Genomic DNA, 24,509 nt, shown 5'->3' with positions numbered 1-24,509 from the left:
TGCCATCTCTTTACTTCACAATCACTCAGTCTCGGTACCAATTATTGTGCCGAAATCTTTAAAGAGACCCTTTTTTAAGTCCTGGATAATTGCTTGTCTAGTTAGAACCCCTCTTTTCCTATTCTAGCAATGTTTCAGCTGGGAGAGCTAGAAGGGCATTCATGCTACCAAAAGTGAAGCCCATCAACTCTCAGCGGACTTAGATAATAATCAATTAATTTAGTAATTAGAGTGGTGAAATGTGTAGATTTATCCTCAGCTGTAGGAAACTGACGAATTGGGTATCACGTCACGGACTGCTCAACAATCTAAACTATCCAATATTTAATAACAAGTTAATATTTGATTGCACTTGCTTCAAGATTGATATGCATTTGGTCAAATTACTGTTCTCATCTGTAGACCAGTCGACCAAAGTTTACCAAGTTTTATATTGGGGTTGCGTTCCTGAAAAGAATAACTTCAATGACATGATTAACGTGGTACCATCATACAGGAAAAAAGAACTTCCCTGCAATTCTCAACATTTTTTGTTACAACACTGTAAGTATGTACTTGAGCTTCTTCACATAGCCTCTTGATGGAGGTAATCTAAAGTTATTGACTGCACGGTCGATCAAGCAACCCTTTAACATCTTCATAAGATTACTTCTTTCATGATCCTCCCTGTTTGGAGCATATGTGTGGCTGACTGATCATCAATTATACCTACTCCCACACAGCCACATTCTATGTAAACACCTTCTCTATTGTCTACCAAAGCCTAGTCTGCTTGTACAGACTCTAGTTTGTCACTTATACACCACCCCACGAAGCCTTAATCTGAGCCTAGCTTTGGCAGTCTCTGGCTGTGTCAGAAGTGGCTCTAGTACAGGGCCTATGGACTGCAGTAGACCATGAACTCTGCTTAGTCTTGCAGTTCAGACACTACATTACATATTATGAATGACAAGGGTCTGTCCCTGGAAACTAACCACATCCAGCACATTCCTGTAGGATTGCTAGGTGTGAAGCAATGTGGAAATCACATTGAAAGCACATCAGAGACTTCGAGTCAAGGTCATTGACAGTCTTATGAAGCAGGAGATTGGATGTATATCTGTGTTCTTGTTTAAAATCCTGGGTGGTTTCTGGAGCCAGGACCAGCTGGTGATGGTGACAAGTCAGACACCAATGCTGATGACTCTAGTCACTAATGTGCAGAACCGACCCCTTGTCAGTCAGGCAATTTTATATGGCTAGCTCTTTACAATATGTATAAATACCAAATAGGAAGAAAAAAATGTGATCGCAAAGGCTTTCGGAAAAACAACCATTCCATTTTTTATCCATCAAAATCATGTTCTTATTTTGTACCACATCATTGTAATGTTTGCACATTTCAAACGGTGATGGACAAGGCCAATGAACTTGTCTAATCTTGATATTTTCTAAAGTCATTGTGATCATGTTAGTACCTCTGTTTACTACAGCAAGGGGGTCATCCTTCTATAGTTTAGTATCTGTTCAAGTCGATCGAGAATCAGTTGAAAATTCACATTATACCATGTGTCACATATATAAATGAATAACCTGACATAATCAAATTCAAATTCTCAAATGTTCACATTGAACAGCAAAAAATAAATCTAGAATTTTAGCCAGGAAGCATAGTTGAAGACTTTTGTTACAAGAAAATCAATGCCTCAAGGAAGCCTTGGTAAATGTTAGAATGTCACATTCCATCATGAAGTTCTTTTTTTCTGGAGGACATGAATTTAGGTCAAACCGTGTAAAAAAATCATGACATATGTTTCTCTACCAAGAAATCATAACAACTGACATTTCCCCCAACATTTTTGAGAAATATTTTGGTAGAAGAAGGATTATTAAGAAGGAGGTTATATTTTTTTTTGTATAGGGAAAACAAGCACTGTCAATCAAAATCCTCAGCAGAATCATTCCTTATGTATTATGCTTGGAGAAAAAAAAGAGCCCTCGATTAAAGAGTGACCAGTTACGTTGACTCCTTATTGAATTAACTCTGACAACCATACCGATTGTAGCAAAAGAGAAAGAATGAAAAGGGAAAATCCATCCATGTTTTCAGTCCTTTATGTGCGTAGGAAACGACTATAATTCATAATTTTGTGAATTTTGTACTACATTAGAGTCCAAGGTTGTAGCAGGTATGGTCTAAATGTCATCCCCAGTGTTTTCTATGGAGCACTAGAGTACTTGATGGAAGCGTGATCTGAATTCCCAGATACCATGGATACTAGTTCTCCACTCTCCTCTCTGTGTATCTCCCTCCCTTTCTATTTCCCTCTCTATCTCCCTTTCTCTCTCTCTCTCTCTCTCTCTCTGTACCATTTTTCTCTCTTTCTCTCTCTGTTTCTATCTCTTCCTCTCTCTCTGTTTCTATCTCTTCCTCTCTCTCTCTCTCTCTCTGTCTTTCCTTCTGTCTCTCCCTCAGTCTATGTGCTTCTCTCTCTCCCTTGCTCTCTCCACTCTTTCTCCCTCTCTCCCCCTCCCTCTCTCCTCCTCCCTCTCTCTTCCCCCTCCCTCTCCCCCTCCCTCTCTCCCCCTCCCTCTCTCCCTCTCTCCCCCTCCCTCTCTCCCTCTCTCCCCCTCCCTCTCTCCCCTCCCTCTCTCCCCCTCCCTCTCTCTTCCCCCTCCCTCTCTCCCTCTCTCCCCCTCCCTCTCTCCCTCTCTCCCCCTCCCTCTCTCCCCTCCCTCTCTCCCCTCCCTCTCTCCTCCCCCTCCCTCTCTCCCCCTCCCTCTCTCCCCTCCCTCTCTCCCCTCCTCTCTCCCTCCCTCTCCCTCTCCCTCTCTCTCTCCCCCTACCTCTCTCCTCCTCCCCTCTCTCCTCCTCCCTCACCTTCCAGAGATATGTGTGGCATATTTTTAACAGGATATAATCAAGGGGTAGACAAATCAAAATGAATTTCTCCTAAAGAACTGACTGATTCATTAACTAGGAGTGAGTAATGAATGAAGATTTGTTGTGAAGAGAGTTAAATTAAAGTTTATCTTTCGAGCACAAAAAATTGAGTTTTTGCTTCATGACTTTGATAACAAGAAGTGTTGTATTTTTTTGTGTATAAAAAAAGTGAAAAAATGTGGGGACATATCTCCTAGGTCTTCAACACAATGTGCATTTTTTGCTTGTTCTGCTTTGAGCAAGTTTTCCTAAGTTTGATTAATTCATTGGTTCAAAGTTTAAACCTATGTATTCAAGGTTTTTGTTTCATACATTAGTAAATGTAGATAATACAAGCCAAATAGCCATACAAAGTGCAGTTCAATTACTAGAACTCGAAATTACCTTCAAATTCAATGTGCCCCTGTGCTTTACAACCATCCATACTAATATTGGATGATGATCGAGGTGTGAGCCTGGGAGGTCATGGGCAAAAATGCTCTTGTCTTGATTAAAAAGCACTTTTATCAATCAGTGAAGGCCGCTATGATTTGGGGTTTAGATTAGAGAACGGATTCAATAGAGAAGGATTGTATGATTGCTATGCAAGTATTAAGGATAGGAACCATTAGTTGTTAATGCAATGTGAAGAAGACTAGGACGTTACATTATAATGTAAACTCAGAAACTCATCATGCTCCGTCTCATGCTGTAAAGGCCGAGAAGTTAGGCCAGAAAAATGATAGTTCAAGCAGAATGACATTTATAATGAATTATATGATTTTCAGAGAAGACATTCATCTAAGCCTACTGTTTTTAACAGAGAAAAGCAGTTGAAACTAGCTTTTTGAGATAATTGAAATGTGTCAGTGATGTATTTCCTGTCCTACAATGGGCTTCAAATGATGAGGGAACTTAATTATCGTGTTGTTGAAAGTAGGCCCATTTACGTTACAGAAAAACCGATTAAAAAAAACACGGTTTTTGAAATCTCAGTCTGTGTTTGCTTATTCTAGTTTTCGTGTGTGAGTTGTACGCATGCGCTACTTGTCCCTCCTCTGCATGCGTTAGCAGGGAAGTGAGGAGAGTCACGTGACCAAACCAGAATAATCATGTGACCAATACCAGAAAAGTCACTTGACCAAACACCAGAATGGTTCACCAGTGTTTTGAGCGTAAGCATTTAGCCTGCAAAGACCGGTGGAGTTTCAGCCGTTGTTTTAACAACAAAAAAACACTCCAGAAGTTCTATTCTTTTTATTGTAGTTTTTATGCCTCCGCCACCGAAGGTGGTGCCGGAGGCATCATGTTTTCGGGTTGTCCGTCCGTACGTCCGTCCGTCCGTACGTCCCGTTTGACCGTTATCACAATATCTCAAGAACCATTTAAGATTTAAACTTAAGACTCGGGAATAGTATTTATCACCATAGGAAGACGATCTGATTAGGTTTTGGAGTACGTAGGTCAAAGGTCACAGATCACAGAGGTCAACTTATGAAATTCCTTGTATTGAGTTTGTTAGCGCGATATCTCAACCATTTGAGATTTAAACTTCAAACTTAAGGATAGTATGTATCACCATAGGAAGACGATCTGATTAGATTTTGGAGCACGTATGTCAAAGGTCAAGGGTCACAGAGGTCAACTTATGAAATTCCATACATTGAGATTGTTATCATGATATCTCAAGAACCACTGGAGATTTAAACTTCAAACTTAGTGATAGTGTGTATCACTATAGGAAAACAATCTGATTACATTTTGGGTCACGAGGTCAAAGGTCAAAGGTCACAGGGCTCATTATGTATGCAAAAACAGCTTGTGATCGCGTTATCTGAACAACCGATTGATGGATTCCTGCCAAACTTTGGTCATGTATGTATCTTGCAGAGCTGATGAACTGATTAGATTTTGGGGTCACGAGGTCAAAGGTCAAAGGTCGCAGGGCTCATTATGTATGCAAAAACAGCTTGTGATCGCGTTATCTGAAGAACCGATTGATGGATTCCTGCCAAACTTTGGTCATGTATGTATCTTGCAAAGCCAATGAACTGATTAGATTTTGGGGTCACGAGGTCAAAGGTCACAGCGCACATTGTGTATGCAAAAACAGCTCGTGATCGCCTTATCTCAAGAACCGATTGATGGATTCCTGCCATACTTAGGTCATGTATGTTACTTGCAGAGCTGATGAACTGATTAGATTTTGGGGTCATGAGGTAAAGGTCAAGGTCATGCGGCTCATTATGTATGCAAAAATAGCTTGTGATCGTATTATCATTAGAACAGATTGATGGATTCCTGCCAAACTTAGATCATTTATGTATCTTGCAGAGCCAATGAATGGTTCATAAGATCAAAGGTCATGGGCTCATTATGTATGCAAAAATAGCTTGTGGACGCATTCTCATTAGAACTGACAGATGGATTACTATTTAACTCAGGAAATCTTGCAGAGCCAATGAACTGAGTAGATTTTAGGGTCATGAGGTCAAAGATCAAAGGGTCATATATGTATATGAGAAATTGCTTGTAATCACGATATTCTGAGAACATGTTAATGGATTACAATTGAACTTGAATTTGAAAAATTTCTTCCGTTTCGGTTTGTAAAATTGCTCTATGACGGAGGCATCATTTTCGACTGCGCGCAGTCGAATTCCATCTAGTTTTTGTTGTGTTTATGAGTAGTTGCCTAGCTACTTCGGACAAAACTCATGAATGTGTGAAAAACCAATGGTTTTTTGCATGCAGTGTAAATGCAGCTATAGAGTGGTATTTGAAAGGAAGAATACCTGCATTCTTGTGGTAAAAGACATTTAGGCTTGGAGAGTAATTTGTACTTTTACGAAGAAGAGTATGATGTCAATGAAGTCCAAGGTCATGGGTTGCTTAGGGGGTATATATACTGAATGTCAGGAGTACATTCCTCTTGTTTGATCTCCAGACTGAGACAGAAATGTGATCTGATTGCAAAGTGACAAGACCGTCTGCTACCCTTTTTGTTCTCCACTTTCAAAGATTCTCATCTTCATTTAGAACTTCATCTTCCTCTTAAGTAGTTATTTGGAGAATTTAGTCTTCTGGCTCCCCCTTAAAATGACAATAAATTGAATTATATTCATACTGGATTTCAAATTTTTACAGCTCTTAGCACTTTTTGAAACTTTTCAATCATAAATTGTGGAATTTAGTGAAATTCATTTAAATATTTTAAGTTCAAGCAGCATACATGTAAATTTCGGAAAGCAGTGCTATTTATAGATCTAAAGGGGTTGACTATCATGGTATTATGTAGAACATTGCCTTATGAAGAAAAAGAGAAATAGAACAGCCCCAGTTTTGCAGCAAGTGATTAAAATAATGAAATGAATAATGAAAATCCATGGTTTAGGTTATACAATGAATGAGAAGAAAATCTACCGGTAGGTTGTGAGATAATCACAAATTCATACCCTGTTAAAAGAAAAAAAAGGGGTCTGATATAAATAGGTATTAATATAGCTATCATCAAGATCTCAGAAATTTTAATCTCAGGTTGAACTGAAGTGACATCTGATGTAGTAGAATCAGTAGTAATAAAATGTCTGAGCCAGGATAAAGATCACTATTTATTCAAAGGGTGCTACTTGAAGCAAAACTTCTCTGTTTTGTATACAACCCAATGACAGAAAATTCTATTTTAAGGTGGCTCGTTTTGCGCGTCTTTGTGAAGAGTTAGGGGGCGAAATTACCTTCACTCTCCGTGTTCCTTTTTCTTGCTAGGTGGAGCTGCCCTATCAGTAACCAATGAAGTTCAATCTTCTGAAGTAGAATGAGGTCGAATCTTGGCACACTTTAAGAATCGCAATGGCGCAATACCTTTAAGCGTGCCTATTTGATTTTGGTTTAATCAGGGCATTCTAAATGAGGTTCCTCATGTGCATACACACAGCAGCCTGGATTCCACGGGCAAAGTGGGAGGTGAAGGCGGCGGCATGTTGATATCTGTCTCCGTCAAATTTAGTTTCGGGGCTGAAGACCCCCTACCAATATTGATGCCCAGCCAACACCAACGCAGCTAGCACTCCCTCTGAAAAAAAAAATGGGTAGAGAATAAATTTAGATTCCTTCGGGAAAGGAAGGGGTTAAAGAGGGATATTTTCCGAGTAGTTAAGATCAAAAGGTTATTGGGCTTGCCTTGTGTTGTCTCTATCGATTGGGGTTTGGTTGGGGACTGTCACGGACTTCATCATGTCTGTAGTCTCAACTGTTCCTTGTTCATGTGTGTTCACATTCAACAAGAAAGCATGTCTCAGAACAAAATATATTGATTTGATAGTGTTGAAAGTAATAGAAAGCAAATTCTGTTATTATAGTCTCAAGAAATGGTCACATTGGATGACTAAATGAAAAGTATAGAGCAATCAATAAGATACAAATTATAAAGTATAATATTAGGAAATTTTCTTCATGTTTAGCTCGTAACACATCATGCCTCTTAAGTTAAATCAAGTATAGAGCAGATAATTAGATACAAATGATAAAGTATGATATGAATAACTGAAAGTACTATTCTTCACATGTCATTAAAGTAGAATCTAAATTGAAAACGTCAACGAGGAGAGGGATTGCATTTGCAGTACTGAAATAATTTCAGACTGGAAATATTATGCCATTGTGAAGGATACAGTTCTAATAGCTGGACAAAGAAATCTCACTGTTTCAAGTTTCTTTGCTGTATGATCTTTTATCATTCCAGCAAAGGAAGAAAAAAAGTTGTCTTCTCCTCAATTTTCCTAGGATGAAATAAGATGATGGATGAAGAAGTCTGGAGGCAAGGTGGAAGCATGTACTCAAATATTGATATGAGATCACTGTCTGGTTTCAAATAATCAATGTGATTTCAAATTCACATAAGAAAATACAATCCAAATAAAACTACACAAACACCATCAGGGGGAGATGTTGGGGAACATCTGGGGTGTATTATTTTCTACCCTTTTGCAGTATTTATTATGGTTAAGTTTGTCTTTGTTGTCATGAAAATCTGTAAGATGTTATATTGTTCGGAGCATTGAATATTGCCTTGCCGATTGAGATGTCATTTGCTTTGTTCTAAGTACAATAGATAATGTGAAAACAAAACAACAACTGGAATTTGATCAACATTTGATCCTTGCTCCTTGATAATTGTAGAGTTAGGTAAAATGTGTACTAAAAAAAAACCCCACAACATACAAGCACTTTTATGTGAGGACAGAGCATTAATAAATTTTAAAAAATTTAAAAAAAATGAATTTATCATGATTGGAATAAAACTCATGAAAATGTGAACACAAGTGTGATAGTGTGAATACAGACTGTAGAGAATGTCTATTTTAAAATGTCATCTAAAGTTGGGAAAAAATAAAAATCAATTTTCTCATCATTTTCCTCATGTGACGGTGAGGGATTAAGTAAGATCAATATGTTCACAATAATTCCATCTCCTTCAAGATTCAAATCCTAGATTGTCCTTGACTGCTCTAGATTTTTATCTATGTCACTGAAAATCAGGCTTTTGATAGTCTTGCAAAAATGTTGCTCAATATATTCCAAACACCATTTTGAAATATCATTGATTTTGTGCGTAGCAACTACCGGCGGAAGACAGGAATGTGAGAAAAATCAATGATTTTTGGTTGCAGTGTCAATGCAGCCAATGTTGGTAAATGTCACAGATCTGAAACCAGATTGGCTTGATTTCATAATTAGGGAATACCATCATGGCACGTTTCAATCTTCCTAAGATTTGTTGAGCTTTCTTTAAACTACGGCTTCAAAAGTTTGTTGTTTGTTTGTTATTTTTATGTTTTTCAATTTTTAGCTCTTGAAATCCCATATCTATACCATATCAAATTCATAGCATTATAAAATCATGAACACAACCAAAGGCAATGTAAGATCAAGAATAACATTCCTTGATTATACCAATCAATATAATCCTATTTAGCAAGCTACAACATGGATCCTAATGAACTAATGTGAGGATAGATTCACTCATTGGTAGCTTTTACATGACAGGCCATCAAGCATGTTCCTCATTTGATTCAATAGTTATTTGTAGATTGGTGACAATAGATCATGGCATAGATTGTCGACTTTTGGGGTATTTGTACTAAAGTAGGTTTAGGGTTCATCTGAGCTTTGCATTCCAGTATAAAACAAGACATTCTTAGTTGCAGAGTGATATGCAACCTTAAAGAACAATCAAAATTCCAGTATATTTCTTCTTTGTCAAATTCCTTTTGTCAGCGTTGAAAGTAAAAAATAAAAAAAGGATGAAATAGCTTTAGGTTTTGACATTGAAGGCTACCATAATCTCCATCATGCCTTCTGTTTGTTGTAATCCAGTCCATCTCTCATCCCTCTCCCACATGCTCCGTCAGAATGTACCTCATCATAACACCATGACAGTCAAAACATATGTCCAACCCTCCCCCCCTCTCTCTGATCTTGCCCCCCTTTTCATCTCCATCTCGCCCCCACCATGTCCCTCCTTGAACCCTCCCACTTATCCCCGGAGGACAGAAATAGTCATCATAGGTAATCGCCTGCCACTTCAATTTCTAACTTTGTCTCTTCTGCTGTCTGCTGCTTTGCTAGACTCCTGATACAGCCCCCCTCAAGCTAAAAACTTGGATCGTACATTTGCGACAGGTTTCGTTGTTGAAGATTTCATTGATGAGAAAGAGAGGAAGCTTGACGATAACATATAAGTGATTAATCAGCTGGTATCATCATGTGTTCCTGTCCCAGTTCACCTGATGCTTCCTGACCTGAATGAGAAGACTACCGGACTTGATTTCCTGTGCCAGTCTTCTTTCCTGGACTATGTTGGGTAGTCTTTATTGACAGCCTCTACAATGAGAATCAATGCTTCTTCAGTCTGCTCTGCCATCCTACACACTAATCCTCATCTTCTCAAGAGGAGTAGATGCTACAGAAATTAATCAAACTAAACATGCAAATCAATACTCCCAAGCTCTATCTTGGGAAATAGAGTGTCTTATGTTCTTCTGTTCTCCATCTCCTTTACTCAAAAATTAGATAAGTCAACAAAGTTATATCTGTTTCTTTCAAACTTTTTGTTGTTGGTATAAGTCAAAGAATTCAGTTTTTAGGGGGCATCATGTTGCCGATAAGCCATAATTTTGATTGCTTTTACTTCTACAAACCTTTGAATTCTAAAGAAATAAGAGCACAAGATTCAAATGGCACCGCCACTTTGGGCCACTTTTTCCCGTAATGCCACAATTTAAATTTACTTGTAGATTAGGACATGATCGTTTCATGTGATGTTGTTAGCTCTCAGTGTGTGGCAAACAGTAGATCTCTCTCTCTCTCTCTCTCAGGCCACCTACTAGTCCTTTTCCAGATGAACTATAGGCAAATAAAAAAAGTTTTTCAACTCTCAAGATGTGTCTGTCTGTCCTCGGACAACCCCACTTCCAATCCAATCTTGTTCTCATTACTGGCTCGTTTCTATGACCATCATCACTACCATCATCACCATCATCACCATCGTCATCACCACCGCCATTATCCATGCCCTAATTATAACCCAATCACCCATGTTTGAGGGTCTCAGGGCGGTACCTGGACTTGCTCTCAGGGGGTTAAAGTTCAACGTTGGTCATGTTTTCACCCCAGGTAACGTGTTTTGGCTACTGTCTGCTTTCAAAGTGTAGTTATCCTAGGTATGCAGGTAGACATCTATCAGGTTTTAGCTCATAGTACACCATCTGATGAGAGCCAGAACCAGCAGACTATATGTTACCATTCTTAATGAAGTACACGAAGCGGGACTATATAGGCTCCTTTGATCTGTTAAAGATGTCTTTTCCTTTCAAACAAAACCTTACCACTTTGTCATTGATAGTTAGAAACATGGGAGCTATATACTTGACATGCACATCATTGCCTTTATCATGATACAGTGAACTTGTGTGCCAACCCTGTTTAGTAAAGTATTATTGAACAAGCTGCATGTTAAAGTAGCATTTCACCCATTATCTTTGTCCATATTAAAAGTTGATATCATGCCCTATCATTTGATGGAGAGATGCAAAATCCACAATAAGATGCAAGAGTTAATTTGTATACTCTGTAAAAATCTTACAAATAGAGCGTTTGAAATTGCTTTTGAATGGTAACGCTCTTTATTTACTGAGCTTGACAGAGAACTCATTTAAATCGTATGTTATATCATCTGCTGAAAGCCAGGAGGATGACATTGACTTAACACAGTTGGCAACATTCTTACACTCAGCAGAAGTTATTAATGTGACAAAAATAGATAGCATCTGTTCATAGCAGAGGGATTGTCTTGATATCAGACTGGCGTTAATGTAAATAAAGTATAAAGTTGGTCCTTTCTTCTCGCTCTCCTCCCTCTCCTTCTCCTTCCTTCTCCTTCTCCTCCTCCTTATTCTCCTCCCCCTCCTTACCCTTCTCCTCCATCTAACCCCTTACCCAACCCATCCTCCATCCCTTCCTTCTATCACCTAAATCCTGATCAGTTAAACATGACTCTCATTAACATTCATGTCATCACCAATGCACATGACTTCTAAGTTAGATTTTCAGTGCTTCTACACATATTCTAAACATTCATTAATTGCTTATAGCCATTGCCCGCCTTCCTCCTCCTTCCTTCTCCTTCCTTCTCCTTCTCCTCCTCCTTATTCTCCTCCTCCTCCTCCTTCTCCTCCTTCTCCTCCTCCTCCTCCTCCTCCTTCTCCTCCCTCTCCTCCTCTCCTCCTCTCCTCTTCTCTTCTCCTCTTCTCCTCTCCTCTTCTCTTCTCCTCTCCTCCTCTCCTCTTCTCTTCTCCTCTCCTCCTCTCCTCTTCTCTTCTCCTCTTCTCCTCTCCTCTTCTCTCCTCCTCTCCTCCTCTCCTCTTCTCTTCTCTTCTCCTCTTCTCCTCTCCTCTTCTCTTCTCCTCTACTTCTTTTCCTACTTCTCTTCTTCCTCCTTCTCTTCCTTCTTCTTCTTCTTCTCTCCCCTTCTCTCCCCCTTCTCTCATTCTCGTCCTCCTTCTATCACCTGAACCCTGATCAGTCAAACATGACTCTCATTATCATTCATGTCATCACCCAGGTACATGACTTCTACTTTCGCTTTGCAGTGCTTCCACACACATTGCCAACATCAGTGATACATTGGAGCCTCATCACTTCCCACTCACAAGTCATGTACTTAACTTGAATGATTATGGAATTAATTTTGAATTTGGTGATAAAAAGAATTATTTAGTGATAAAAGGAGTTATTTAGTAACAGGGTGATTAGGCCTGTTTCGGAATATGCATTCATATTTTGCAAGAACACAAATTTACTGTTTGTCACATCTGTTTTTATATAACTAAATTATAATAATAATTAATATAGCTATAAACATTGAGAATTTCAGGAAACTGGGTAACTGTAGTCCCCATGAATATGGGGAATTAAAAGCTTACAGGAAATGTTTATATTTAGCAATCAAATACATTTGATTCCATCTAAAGAGGGACTAATAATTATGCACATGCCAAGTTTTCTCAAAACCATTATCACTGTTAGCCACTTTGACAGGTGTGAATAAAGGAAATAACAAAAAACAAAACACAAAATTTTAAGCTACGAATGGATGAGAAAACGCCCTATATAGCCAGTGTGAATGAACCACTAGCATTGTCTGGAGAAGTCTCTGAGGATACCTTGTGGGTTAGGTACCCAAGCTGGTCATGTTTATGCCTCAGGTACCTTGTTTTCTCTTCTGTCTGCCATCTTACCTAAGCAAGCTATCACTTTTCATTTTCCTTTATCCCTCTTACTGCTCCTGTTTACTCTTTCCGAACTCAGAAAGCGTGGGCATACCTTTGTATGCGTGCCTGGCAGAGGGGCGTTAGATTACTGTCTCTCTGAAGTTACCCGGCTTGTGCCCTTCTGCTAGTCACATAATGAGACTGATGTCATGTTTACATTTAGGTATCATATTTGTTGTAGACATGTTAAGGTTGCACTCATCCTATGAGCGAAAGAAGGACATTAACTTACATACTTTCTTGGTGTTGATATCCGTCTGGCTTTCAATTCAACACATGTCATGCCTATATTAAGAATTTGGTAATTCAAAATCTTCTCCCATTATGGTGTGTAATGCATCCACACAGAAAATTATAATATTTCTAGCTCTTGCATTATTATGACAAAACAAACAAGCAGGTAGAACCCCACCGCCTTGCAAAGAGACTGATTAACCTTGCATTTGAATGAATTAGGTCACTCCTCAACATGTACATATAATCGGGGACTAGAATCACTTGATGAAATATATTTTTCTAGCATTTTTAGATAAGGTAATATACAAGCAGGGACTTGGGAGACACCCAAGTCCCTGATACAAGTGAGCCATTTTTAATTTCATGTGAAAATGTAAAAATAGCACATGCAATAATCCTGTGTATCAATGAGTTTAATTTATTTGTTGTTTTATATCATTGTGTATTGGCATTGTATTGTAAAGAGAGACCACATCATTTCTTCCTAAACATCATTATGTAGCATTTATGCTAATCAGGATGGAGCAAAAGCGTGAAGCGTGCAAATTGAATGAGGCGTTTTTCAATCACACAGTCGGATGAACAGAAGAGCCAGATGGGAAGAGTTTAAGGTGAAATTTTGAAGAGCATAAGAGGTATAAACAGAGATTAGGGAACATTTTGGTTCAGAGGCAGAAGAAAGAGATAGGGATGGAAAATAGGACACTGGCGGAGTTGTGAAGAAATTCTTGAAATATATCAAAATCTAGATTATTCTCTGTGATATACACCATATGAAGATTTGCTTTCCTTAATTTCCTTTTTTGCTGAGCTCAGAACTTCATAGAATTTCCTTCAGTATCTTCTCTGACTTCAAAATTCAAGATTTATTGAAATACATATGTTCACAGCTGGATGGCTGAATTGAGATAGATAAAAAAGTATTTACAGATTATAAAAAACAAAATTATTCAGTCTCCTTCTGTTGATTATCTTTGAAGGTTTTTGAAAATCATACCATGCATATTTCCCTGTGTATGTGGGTAATGTTCTTATCCCATATCGATTTTAAGTGGGAGACTGAGCGTAGGATAGTAGCCTAGGATAGTAGCCTAGAGACCCATATCATTTCCCAGACTGTTGTCATGATATCTTCATCATTCATATATGTGATACAGCAGGGGAGAGATATGGTCTGTCAATTAGTGTCCAGTCGTAATAAAGATGTCCTAGCCATGGCATTAGGATGTTCGCCTACTGAATCACTGCCCCTTAATATCCTTGGACTGTCAACATCAGGCATGTTCAGATTCCATTAGATGAAGACTGCTGTCACTAGCTTGTATCGGCTTCCAAGCTATTGCACTCTGCTAAAGGAACGCTGTATTTTTGCCGTGTATGAATGCAGTGCATATGATAGGGAGGAAGTGGAAAATATGGGCTATGAGAAGTTGTGAGGTAGGCATGCACATCTCTATTTCTTGATTTTTCAGAAGGGGGAGGGATATTCAGATTATTTTAGACTTAAATCAGCTGTTTTTAGTTGTGAAGGGAGATGCTTTATTGGACCAGGTAGCCTATACAGATGGGCCGTTAGTCAGAATTCACAAGCTAGTGGATGCTGAGATTTACACCTTCACAAGTCATGAATGCATTGAGAATGTCTTAACAACTATCAACACCATCAACTTCACAGTTACAAACACTGTCAAGGAGAAGGAATGGGTCATTGGTAGAGCAGTGATCTTGTAACCGGGAGATCCTTGGCTCTCAACTAGGTTTATGCACTGTTGCCCTTTGGTGAGGCAATAATCCTCCTTACCAAGTCTCTCGGAGAGGATTTAAAGCCGTCGGTCCCCTGGTTACTTACTTACAAGCACATGCTTTCTTAGCAGTCAGGTAAAGCAAACCATCAAACCTAACAAAACAAAACCATTGCCATCAAACTCATTATTGTCATGATTACCACCATCATCTTCACCATCATCTCATCATCTTTTCCTCCTTCCGTGTACTATATTTTATTTTGAAAATTATGTTCAATTCAATTTCAATTCAATTTCATTTATTGTTCAACCATCAAAATATATATACAATCGAAATAAGTTACATCAAAATTTAGAATAACGCAATGATGGTTTGGTGACCCCGGAGAAAGCAGAGCTTATAAAAAGAGGCCACCAATACATAAAAGATCAACATTAATTATACCAAAAAATATCAAGATCGAACATTAATATAAACAAGAAAAAAAAGAGAAGTACACTTCTGCAGCAGCAGCAAAAAACTGTATCTACATGTATAAGAGGGCAGTACAAATGAAAGCGAACAAGAATATCAAGAATATATTATAAAGAAGGTAAGATTTCCTTGCTACCATCATCACCACTATTCTCAACATCAACAATATCATCACTTCAACATTATCATCGTCGTCATCATCATCATCATCATCATCATCATCATCATCAACATTATCATCACTATCAATCCTATTATTACACTGCCATTACTATCAATATTTCCATAATCTTTGTTAACATTATCATATGCAGCAGCTATACATGCAGTATGAACATACCTGCAACATGAAGCATTGAATGTGAAACAGAACATGCCCTCATCATAGGGTATCATTTTGAAGGCCAGATTCCTCTCATGTCATACATGTTTTCATCATTAGCAACAGTTTACAGCCATTCTACACCACCAACTATGTATGTCACATCCTGCATAGTGATCATATATTACATGACTGTGCTGCTGCATGTTGCTAATGTTGATTGAATACATTCTTACTTCATGAGTGTAGGTTGTTGCACCTCTCTCTCTCTCTCTATCTCTCTCTCTCTCTCTCTCTCTCTCTCTCTCTCTCTTTCCTCTCTCTCTCTCTTTCCTCTCTCTTTCTCTATCTCCCTCTCTCTTTCCTCTATCTTTCTCTATCTCCATCTCCCCCCCTCTCTCTCTCTCTCTCTCTCTGTCTCTCTTTCTTTCTCTCTCTCTCTCTTTCTCTCTTTCCTCATCTCTCCATCCTCCTTCTCAAAGTGATTGACAGCACCCGCTTCAACCCATTTCATATTCTCAATCATCATCTTATCATCTCTTTCCAAGTAGGTCATGTGTTCGCCGTCTGTTGAACATGTTAACAAATAGACATCTATGTTCAATAAGCTTTCAAAGTGTGGTCTAATTATTTAACATCGGTCTTTGAGGCCTATGTCTCAAAACGCACTCCAATGCTACCCTGTCCTGGCTAGGCTACCAATTTGGACGCTCACAGCATTCTCCTAATTCCTGCCTGGCAAATGTAGATTAAGGTCTTGCCAAAGATGGTTAGAGTCTATGCTTGCTTCTTCATTAATTTCCGTTCCCAGCTTCTGTCTACTGGACCTAATTTTATCAGATAACACTAAGGCAATTGCAGCTACTTTGAGTCAGAAGTTACGGCCAAATAGGAAAGCTATATCCTCTAGTCTGGTTCCTGGCCTTGTCCACTCTGAGTATACCTTTCCGTGATGTCCTTTTTCCCTGTATGTTCAGTTGAACAACAGCTCTCAGCCGTTTCCTGCCAATATGAAATAGATCTGCCATACACATAGGCAATCAACTTCAATACTCCGGTTGTTCAGGATTAAATGACAAGCTTGATAAGATAACTTGACTCATAAAAACTCTGAGCAATGCTAAATCAACTGGTTTGACTGTTAACCACTGTCTGGAGATAACACTGCAGAATGTCTATGATCTGTTTATGGTTAACATGGAATTACAGTGTATTTGTAAAAGTAGATCTGTTTGTGCAATCCTCAGATGAAATAAAGTGGATATATCCATCTTGGGTCAAAAAGTATTCCCTAGGAATTTACTTTTGAAGGTGGATCACTCTTTTCTTTTTCACCCTTTCAATAAACCATTAGATACCAACTATAATGACATTATACTCTATAGTATAGCCCACATCCTCCATCCACCAAATCCATCAATTCTTTACCTTTACCCCACATCACAAGGTGCATTGATATCATCTGTGAATATCCTTCATAATCATGTCCAGAAAGTGATCCATATTAAGCCTAACCGCTGTCCATAATTTCATCCATCCCTGCCAACCCATCCTCATCCTCCTCCTCTTCTACCACCTCAACATCATCACAGCTGTCATGTGCCCTCCATCACAGTTTCAATCTGACACCTGTACTTCTACAGGAAGGGTTACCATGGCAACATGATTTCATCTATTCTGTAGGCTAGCTTTCTCTCACCCTCTCAACCCCCTCTCACACTCCCTTCCATCCATTCTCTCTCTCTCTCTCTTTCTCTCTCATGTTCTCTTGTTCTCAATCAGTCTTTTTTCCCTTTATCTCACTCTTTCTCTTTCACCCTCTCTCGTTCTCCATCCCTCTCCCATTCCTTCCCTTTCTCTCATCCCTGTTCGTTCTTTTCACCTCTGTACTATGCAATCACATGTCTGATTTGTTGATAATGGCTTGCAATGAAGACAAGATGGACAGATGGAGATGGTAAATTCATGATTATTGAAGCAAGATGATGGGCAATTCTACGTTGCCAACGTTTTGAATGTTGAATCAAGACCACCTATTATTCAGGTCAGGTTAGCGTTCATATCAATATATCCCACTGTTTCTTCTCCCTTAGTACCTTGTATGTGTAATTGAGGAGCCAGGGCATGATGGCTCTGAGGTCTTGTAACCTGTAGGTCATAGGTTCAAAACCAATTTGAAGCTAGTGGCCTTTTGTAAGGCATTGATCCTCAAGTTCAAACTCCTATGGATTTGCCTTACAGCTGTAGGTCCACTTTTTATTAACATTCAAGTGTATATTTGCTTTCTCAGCATTCAAGTGAAACATAAATCATCAATATTCACTCACTTGAAATGTCCATTTTCATTCTTGTCAACTCATATCTTGCTTGTGTCTAGTTTGAGTAGTTGAACCCATGAAGTTACTTCCGTTCTGAGAGGAGTAACCAAGGGCAACAACATAATTGAAAAGATGACAGGTTTTGCCCCCTCTTCATCCTCATCTGTTATATTCAGCACCTATCTGTGTGTCTCTCTGACTGTGCGTGTTCCCCTCAGGCTCAGCTCCAATAGCTGCTGATAAATCATCACGCAATCTGCGCTGCACGGTGGAATTCTGTAAACACTTTCAACCAAACCAACTATTTCACACCCCTTTCACACCCCTTTCACACCCCTTTCACACCTACAATTTACTAAACAAAATAAAGAAAGATTGACTCACTTTTCTGTTAAAATGACATGATTGTTTATAATCATTAGGGAATTGTTGATAATAAGGAGTGTTAACAGTATTGTATAGGCACTTTATTTTTCGTCTTTCAGTTCAGAAAGATAACTGTGGTTAAATATCATTTCCTTTGCTTATTATTTACCTTCAAAAAATTGAAATGACGTTACTGTAGCAAACACGGACTGTTTTTGTGTGTGAAAGGGGTATTATTGTCATCCACACCTGAAATGCGCTTGATCAATTTCATGTATGGATTTGGAGCAACTTATTCTGTTATCAGCAGACGTTAGATACCCTGGGACATTGTCCCCAGAGTATGTCTGTTTACATTATTCCAGCTTTCTAAGAACAACGTGGATATACTCCATCCCTAGATCCATGTTTTTATCTTGATGAAGATTAATATCAAAATGCAGATGAATGTAAAGGTGTGGAAGGCTTCGGTGTAATTTACTGGATGCAGTCTGTCTCTTTACTTATTGAAAAACTGAGGGAAGTTTTTGTTATCGTTAAAGCCAATGAGCTGTGTGTCTTGCAAGCTGTTACTTTTACAATGGATATATTAATAGCTGTCTTGTTCTACTGTGTTTTTTCTTTTATCCAAATTCAATCTTGATATAGTATTTTGATGATTGTTTACTGATGTAGAAGAACTTTAAAATCTTGATCCCTTATTCATGCCCCTTGACCATTCTTCATACTGCATCTACAACCATTCTTTGTGATAGCCATTTGACCACTCCACCCTTCCCATCGAAGAATTGGTTGTTTACCTAAATGTAGGACACAAAGTACGTTCACATCAAGGGTAGATAGCGTTGTTATAGAAATCACTTACAAGGTCACGATACTTTCACACTGAAGGTATTTAATGATTCATATCCTTTGTAAAGTACATTATTGCTGTATTTCATGACTATTTCATTCATATGTAGAGGACTATGTGTTTGTCTATTATGCTTAGCACATACATTAAGAGTGTATCTAAATTTGCTGTAGTTTTGGAAAAAATGAAAAAAGACATTATTAAATACTTCCTTCCGACTTCCTGACTTCAGTGATACAAGCTTCATGAATATATATTCATATCATTAAACTGATAAATTATAATTGTCATATGTCTATTGAATTCTTTTTTTCTATTATTTCATTGATCAGGAGCTGATAGACAACACAGCTGATGACCATCCCGATCAGGAGTTGCTTCAGAATGCACTCAGTACAGTCAACACCCTGGCCAAGGCTATCAACGCCAGTAAGAACGATGCTGACCAAGCCCTCATCGATCGCCAGATCATCCAGGAGCTCGCAGGACTCATCGATGGTATGGATGATCTCAATATCCCTCATCGGCGGTTCATCAGACAGTATCCTATATCAGAAACGGTAGGTAACAGTTCAATACTTTTGTTGTTGTTGGTTTTTGTTTGTTTTATCCAAGGAGGCGCGATAGCTCAGTCAGTAGAGCAGTGGTATTGTAATCTGGTGACCCGGGTTCGAAACCAAGGCGATGCGCTAGAGCCCTTTGGTAAGGCATTAATCCTCATTACCAGGTCCCTCGGAGAGGACCTAAAACCGCCAGTCTTCTGGTTGCTTACTAACAAGCATTTATTGCTTTCTTAGCAGTCAGGTAAAATAACACCGCTATTATTACTCATCATAGACAAAGCTGTTTCTGAATTGTAGTATCATCACTTTATTAAAAAAAAAAGGTTATTCCGAAAGGTGCATATTGACACCCGAGACATTGACTGGCTCTCAAGAGGGCAAAGTCAAACCAAGAAGGGTACTAATGTACCCTTCAGGGGTGTAGCATGGAAGGGTTGAGCCCTAGTAATCTTAACTTGACACCTCTTCAGATACTGCTGTTGTACCTGTTTAAGGTTCAACCTTGAAACTGTATCATGAAGAGAACAGTCAGTACCAATAACTTCACCATCTTCATCATACAAGAGCTCATCAGTAGTATAGGCCAATAGGTTTCTGATTAATTTCTTATTCACGATTGACCCTATTGCAAATACAATGTGGGACAGTACATGGCGACCTTCCTCCCACACTGCGCAGGTCAGCACATGCAGAGATAAATACTGGGAAAGACGATAAGACAAGGTTTCTTCTGGCTACCATATACCACATACTGCAGCATCAACTAATTACTTATTGAAATAAACTATTGTTTCGGTTTCACGAACTCTCTTGATGATTTGATGAGATCTATGTTGGCACCATCATAATCTGTTACTTGTAGTTTATTGGTTCCAAAACTATAACATCTATTGGACTTTCCAGTTCTCAACCCATTGTATTTGTGTAAGAACCAGAAGTATACCCATGGCTGGTGCTGCCCTCTACGGCCAAATACTGTAGTTGCGGTAGCGAGAGTTTCTGTGTGTTAAGTCACATTAATTGGAAAATACACTGTGGAGAATTAAATGACATGATTTCAGTCTCCAAGTCTCCAAGTATAAAGTGGAGCAGGATGACATTCAAACAAAATGTTTGCAAAATGAAATATTTCCACGAAGAGCACAAACAAGCAGGACGATTGACGTAGATGATTGCAGGTGTATCTCTAGCCTCGTTTTTTTCCTTATTTGGCAGTATTCGGCTGTAAACGAATTTCGTTCAAATTTGTATTATGAGCTTGCTCAAATATTGTTTATTTTACACAAATCAACCACAGTGAAAGATGCTCAGAATGTTAGCCTTCGAAAGACCACATCCGGTTCACAATTTTTTTCATTAGAGTGATTTTCAGAGTAGATTTGTTCATCTTTATCATTTTATTTTACCTAATATCAATTGTGAAAAGATGTGACAGAAGTTTTTATTTTTTAAGGATAAAATTCTTGCGTTTTGATTTATTGGTATAATAAATTATTTTTCATCTCCTTCTGCCATGTCATTCCATATTTGGAAAAAAAATCTCCCAGCTGTTCTGAATCCTGGATAGCTGTTTTCATCTCCAGGTTTTTCCCTTTTATGTGACAAAGTAGTTACGGGCTTTAATGTAAAGTGCTTCTTAATTTTTTATGAACGTAGCTTGATGCGGAATCATCTATAATTCACTCTCTACTTCTTGATTATTCCAACATCTCTGATGATTCCTTCGTCACTACTATCATGACTGCATCACTGTTGTCATGGCAACATCCAGCACCCATCATCCTCTTCTAATCAGAATATGGAATAGAGGAGGAGGAGGAGGAGGAGGAGGAGGACAGATGATACTTGATGACTGCTGTCAATCTGACATCAGAGATTAAAAAGTCTGCCCTCTCTGACAATAATTACCTCAGTCTCCATCTGTACCCTATACATCACAGCAATCAAGCTCATATTATTATCTTTTGCTTAGAGTCTCTAGAATGCAACTTGAGAATTTAGGGGTTGAGGAGTAAAGATTTCAAAAGGGTCACAGACAGTGCAAACTTGGAGATAATTGGGGTGATATCTAGGGACAAGGACCATGTTGACTGTTCTAAAATTGGACATTGTGAATGATGTCTAAAATAATGAGAAGACTTGATTGCCATCCTTTATCACAAAATCTCATTCATGAGCAGATATGAGTGTGAATAGTCTCTGATTTTAATCAGATATAATTAAATATGTACAAAGCAATTGTGCCAATATATAATATAAATATTCAAGCCTGTGCCCCAAAACATTGGCCCTGAGTTGATTAATACAACAATACTTAAAGAGACATGGGAATTGTGATTTATTAACAAGTTGATATTTTAACATGATGGATGCTTCCCTTGTTATCAGTATCCCTTCAGGAATCATAATTTGATTCTATCCTCTTATTTTTACTATGATTGTCAGGAAGATAATTGGCAGGCTAGCTCCCATTTTTACATCTGTAGAATTTGGGAATATTCATACCTTTAGTACATATATAAAAACATGTAACATAAAGAAATGCATTGATATGTAATTTGTAGTATGTCTGTGACTGTCTTTTCATCTTAAAAAATAGCAATGGAAAAGCCAATTGAGATAAACCTTGATGTAATGTAATGTTTGATATATATTTTAAAGGATTTTCTAAAAACTGTTCAAATCAAATTTTTTTATCTCTAAAGGAAAATCAAATGGAGCAAATTGCCTTGGTAAATTTATGCATTCTCCTCCCAGTTTGATTTATTGTGCTCATTATATTAGCCGGGATCTAGGAGAAATAAAGGGAAATCCCCTGGTTAATTGAGATGGGTATTTGCTCATGTTCTTAAGATAAGCAGCGCAGGTGTTCTTCTGGTATTAATCCTACGGATGTGGTTTATTTTTGGCATAACCTTATATCCTACCTGATTTTTAGAATGGTTAAAAAACATCAAATAGAACTGGGCTCATAGTCATAAAACTGTACTCGGCTAGTTGTCAACTAAGTATATATAGGCTTATTAAGGTTTTTAATAATATTAGCCATGTTTACTACTTTCATATACGTTTTGAACATAAGTTTCTCTTTTCGACTAAAAAGTTTTTAGAAGTTTTCCCAACATAGCAACAATCAATGTTTGCACAGTGGATTCCATGAATAGGGATTCGCCTGCTATTCACAGCAGGTGAATGAAATGGCTAATAACCAGGAGTTAGGGAGAAAAAGATGCATTAATTGAAATACATTAGCAAACAGGTCTATTCCAACATGTTTCTACACACTTGTCTATTTATTGACCCTTTTGGGATAGAACTTCACTTTTTGTTACTTTCAGAATACGTCCTTTTGAGAAAGCCATCAACAGCTTGCATTATTTATACTTTTCCTACTCACTCTATGCAAGAAATTGAAGCCTCACCGCCCCCACATTTCTCTGAAAAACTAACCCTCCGTAGAATAAACTGGGTTTCCACTTCATGATAATGTTCTAGATCTCTGTTTTTAGGGAAACAGACCTCAGAAGATGTTTGCATCTTTCACATTTATCAAAATCTATGAAAAGTTGTTATGATATGAACACTGAATATTCCTGCACATGAACCAAAGCTCTGGTGTCTTTTATTGGCATGTCTGCTTTTGATTATCTGCATGCTCTACTCTTCTAACTCAGTTTGCTTTAGCTGGAACCCATGTTCTGGTTGGAAAGACTGCGGATGTTGTTTGTAATAACTAGGGTGTGGGGGTGAATTCTGGGAAGTTCCAATTCCCCTTAATGCAAAGTATTCTCATTAATTGAATGAGATATTAATTGGAATCTTCTGTCCATTTAAAATATGATCCAGAAAATAGACTCAGAAAATAATCCCAGAAGTAAGTTATCCGGAAGTTATCTGTGGTGGGATGCGGCGAGCGGGCGAGACGTTGACCCATGACCTCAGCTCTAGGGCTTCACTATTAACAGTTTCCTGTTTACCGCTAAGATAACAGTTTTTTTATCACCTGTGTAGAGTTTGACATGAAACATTCATGCATTCGGATGTTTTCTGTTTTTCTTGGAGACAAAAAAAAACTGGTAATGGTGCCAGGAAATGGAAAAAATAGTATCAATCCTTTCTAAAAATAACAACAATCCTTTCTTAAAATAACAACTTTTTATTTTTTCTTCCTCTCTGTATGATAGGTGTGGAAAGATGTAATATAAATATTTACTAGTAAGTCTGTATTTCAATGCAAAGAACATTGAAAGGAATGAAACAGGAACGTAACATTAATTTGAACTTTATGAACTATACAGATAAATTTAGCAATAAGACATTTTTAACCATTTTACCACTGAATGTTGTCATATCCCTCAGCTTTTCAAAGGATCTATCCTGTATCTGTAGGCGAGGGTTAAAAGGCTGTCTCCCATAAATTGTACAACTATAGATCTTTGTTTTCTCTAGTAGGTTCATGGTTGGAGGTAAAATCAATAGTCTACTTGGATATGCTATGTTGCAATGTGCAAGAGAACGGAAATGTTATGAGGAGGGCTTTGTCCAACGTCTGGATGAACTATAGCCTGATAGATAGATAGTATGTGCAGGGATTTTTTTTTCCTTTCTGAGACATATCAATATGTTTGGCAATTGGGAGTATTGAAAGGCCTACATACATGTATATGATTCTCTATCTGTTCTTAAAATAAAAGAAATAGAATGTTGAGCGTTTAGTTTATTTATACATCAAAATAATTAAGACATTGAAATGACCAAGTTGTGTAGTTTTTCAAAACAAAATAAAAATCAATTTTATACATACAATGAACTGGATTAGCATGCTGGTTTGGCAAAGGAAAAACATGAGATTTTTTTAATCCCAATCGTTTTTCTTGAAGAGATGAGCTGTAATAAAT

General features: G+C 38.1%; 1 protein-coding gene across 1 annotated transcript in view; it reads left to right on the top strand.

Annotated features, from left to right (window-relative positions):
- Window positions 1-24,509, top strand: part of LOC590980 (rho guanine nucleotide exchange factor 17) — an 86,170-nt gene that overhangs the window by 32,484 nt on the left and 29,177 nt on the right. The window contains exon 5 of the mRNA XM_030981232.1: window positions 19,381-19,608. Within this exon, the coding sequence (XP_030837092.1) occupies window positions 19,381-19,608 (228 nt within the window). The remainder of the gene's footprint in view (window positions 1-19,380; window positions 19,609-24,509) is intronic.

Source organism: Strongylocentrotus purpuratus, unplaced genomic scaffold, assembly GCF_000002235.5.
Source record: "Strongylocentrotus purpuratus isolate Spur 01 unplaced genomic scaffold, Spur_5.0 spur5_scaffold_11, whole genome shotgun sequence".
NCBI lineage: Eukaryota > Metazoa > Echinodermata > Echinoidea > Camarodonta > Strongylocentrotidae > Strongylocentrotus > Strongylocentrotus purpuratus.
The sequence above is the reverse complement of the archived record's forward strand: the minus strand, read 5'-3'. Positions and strand labels throughout refer to the sequence as shown.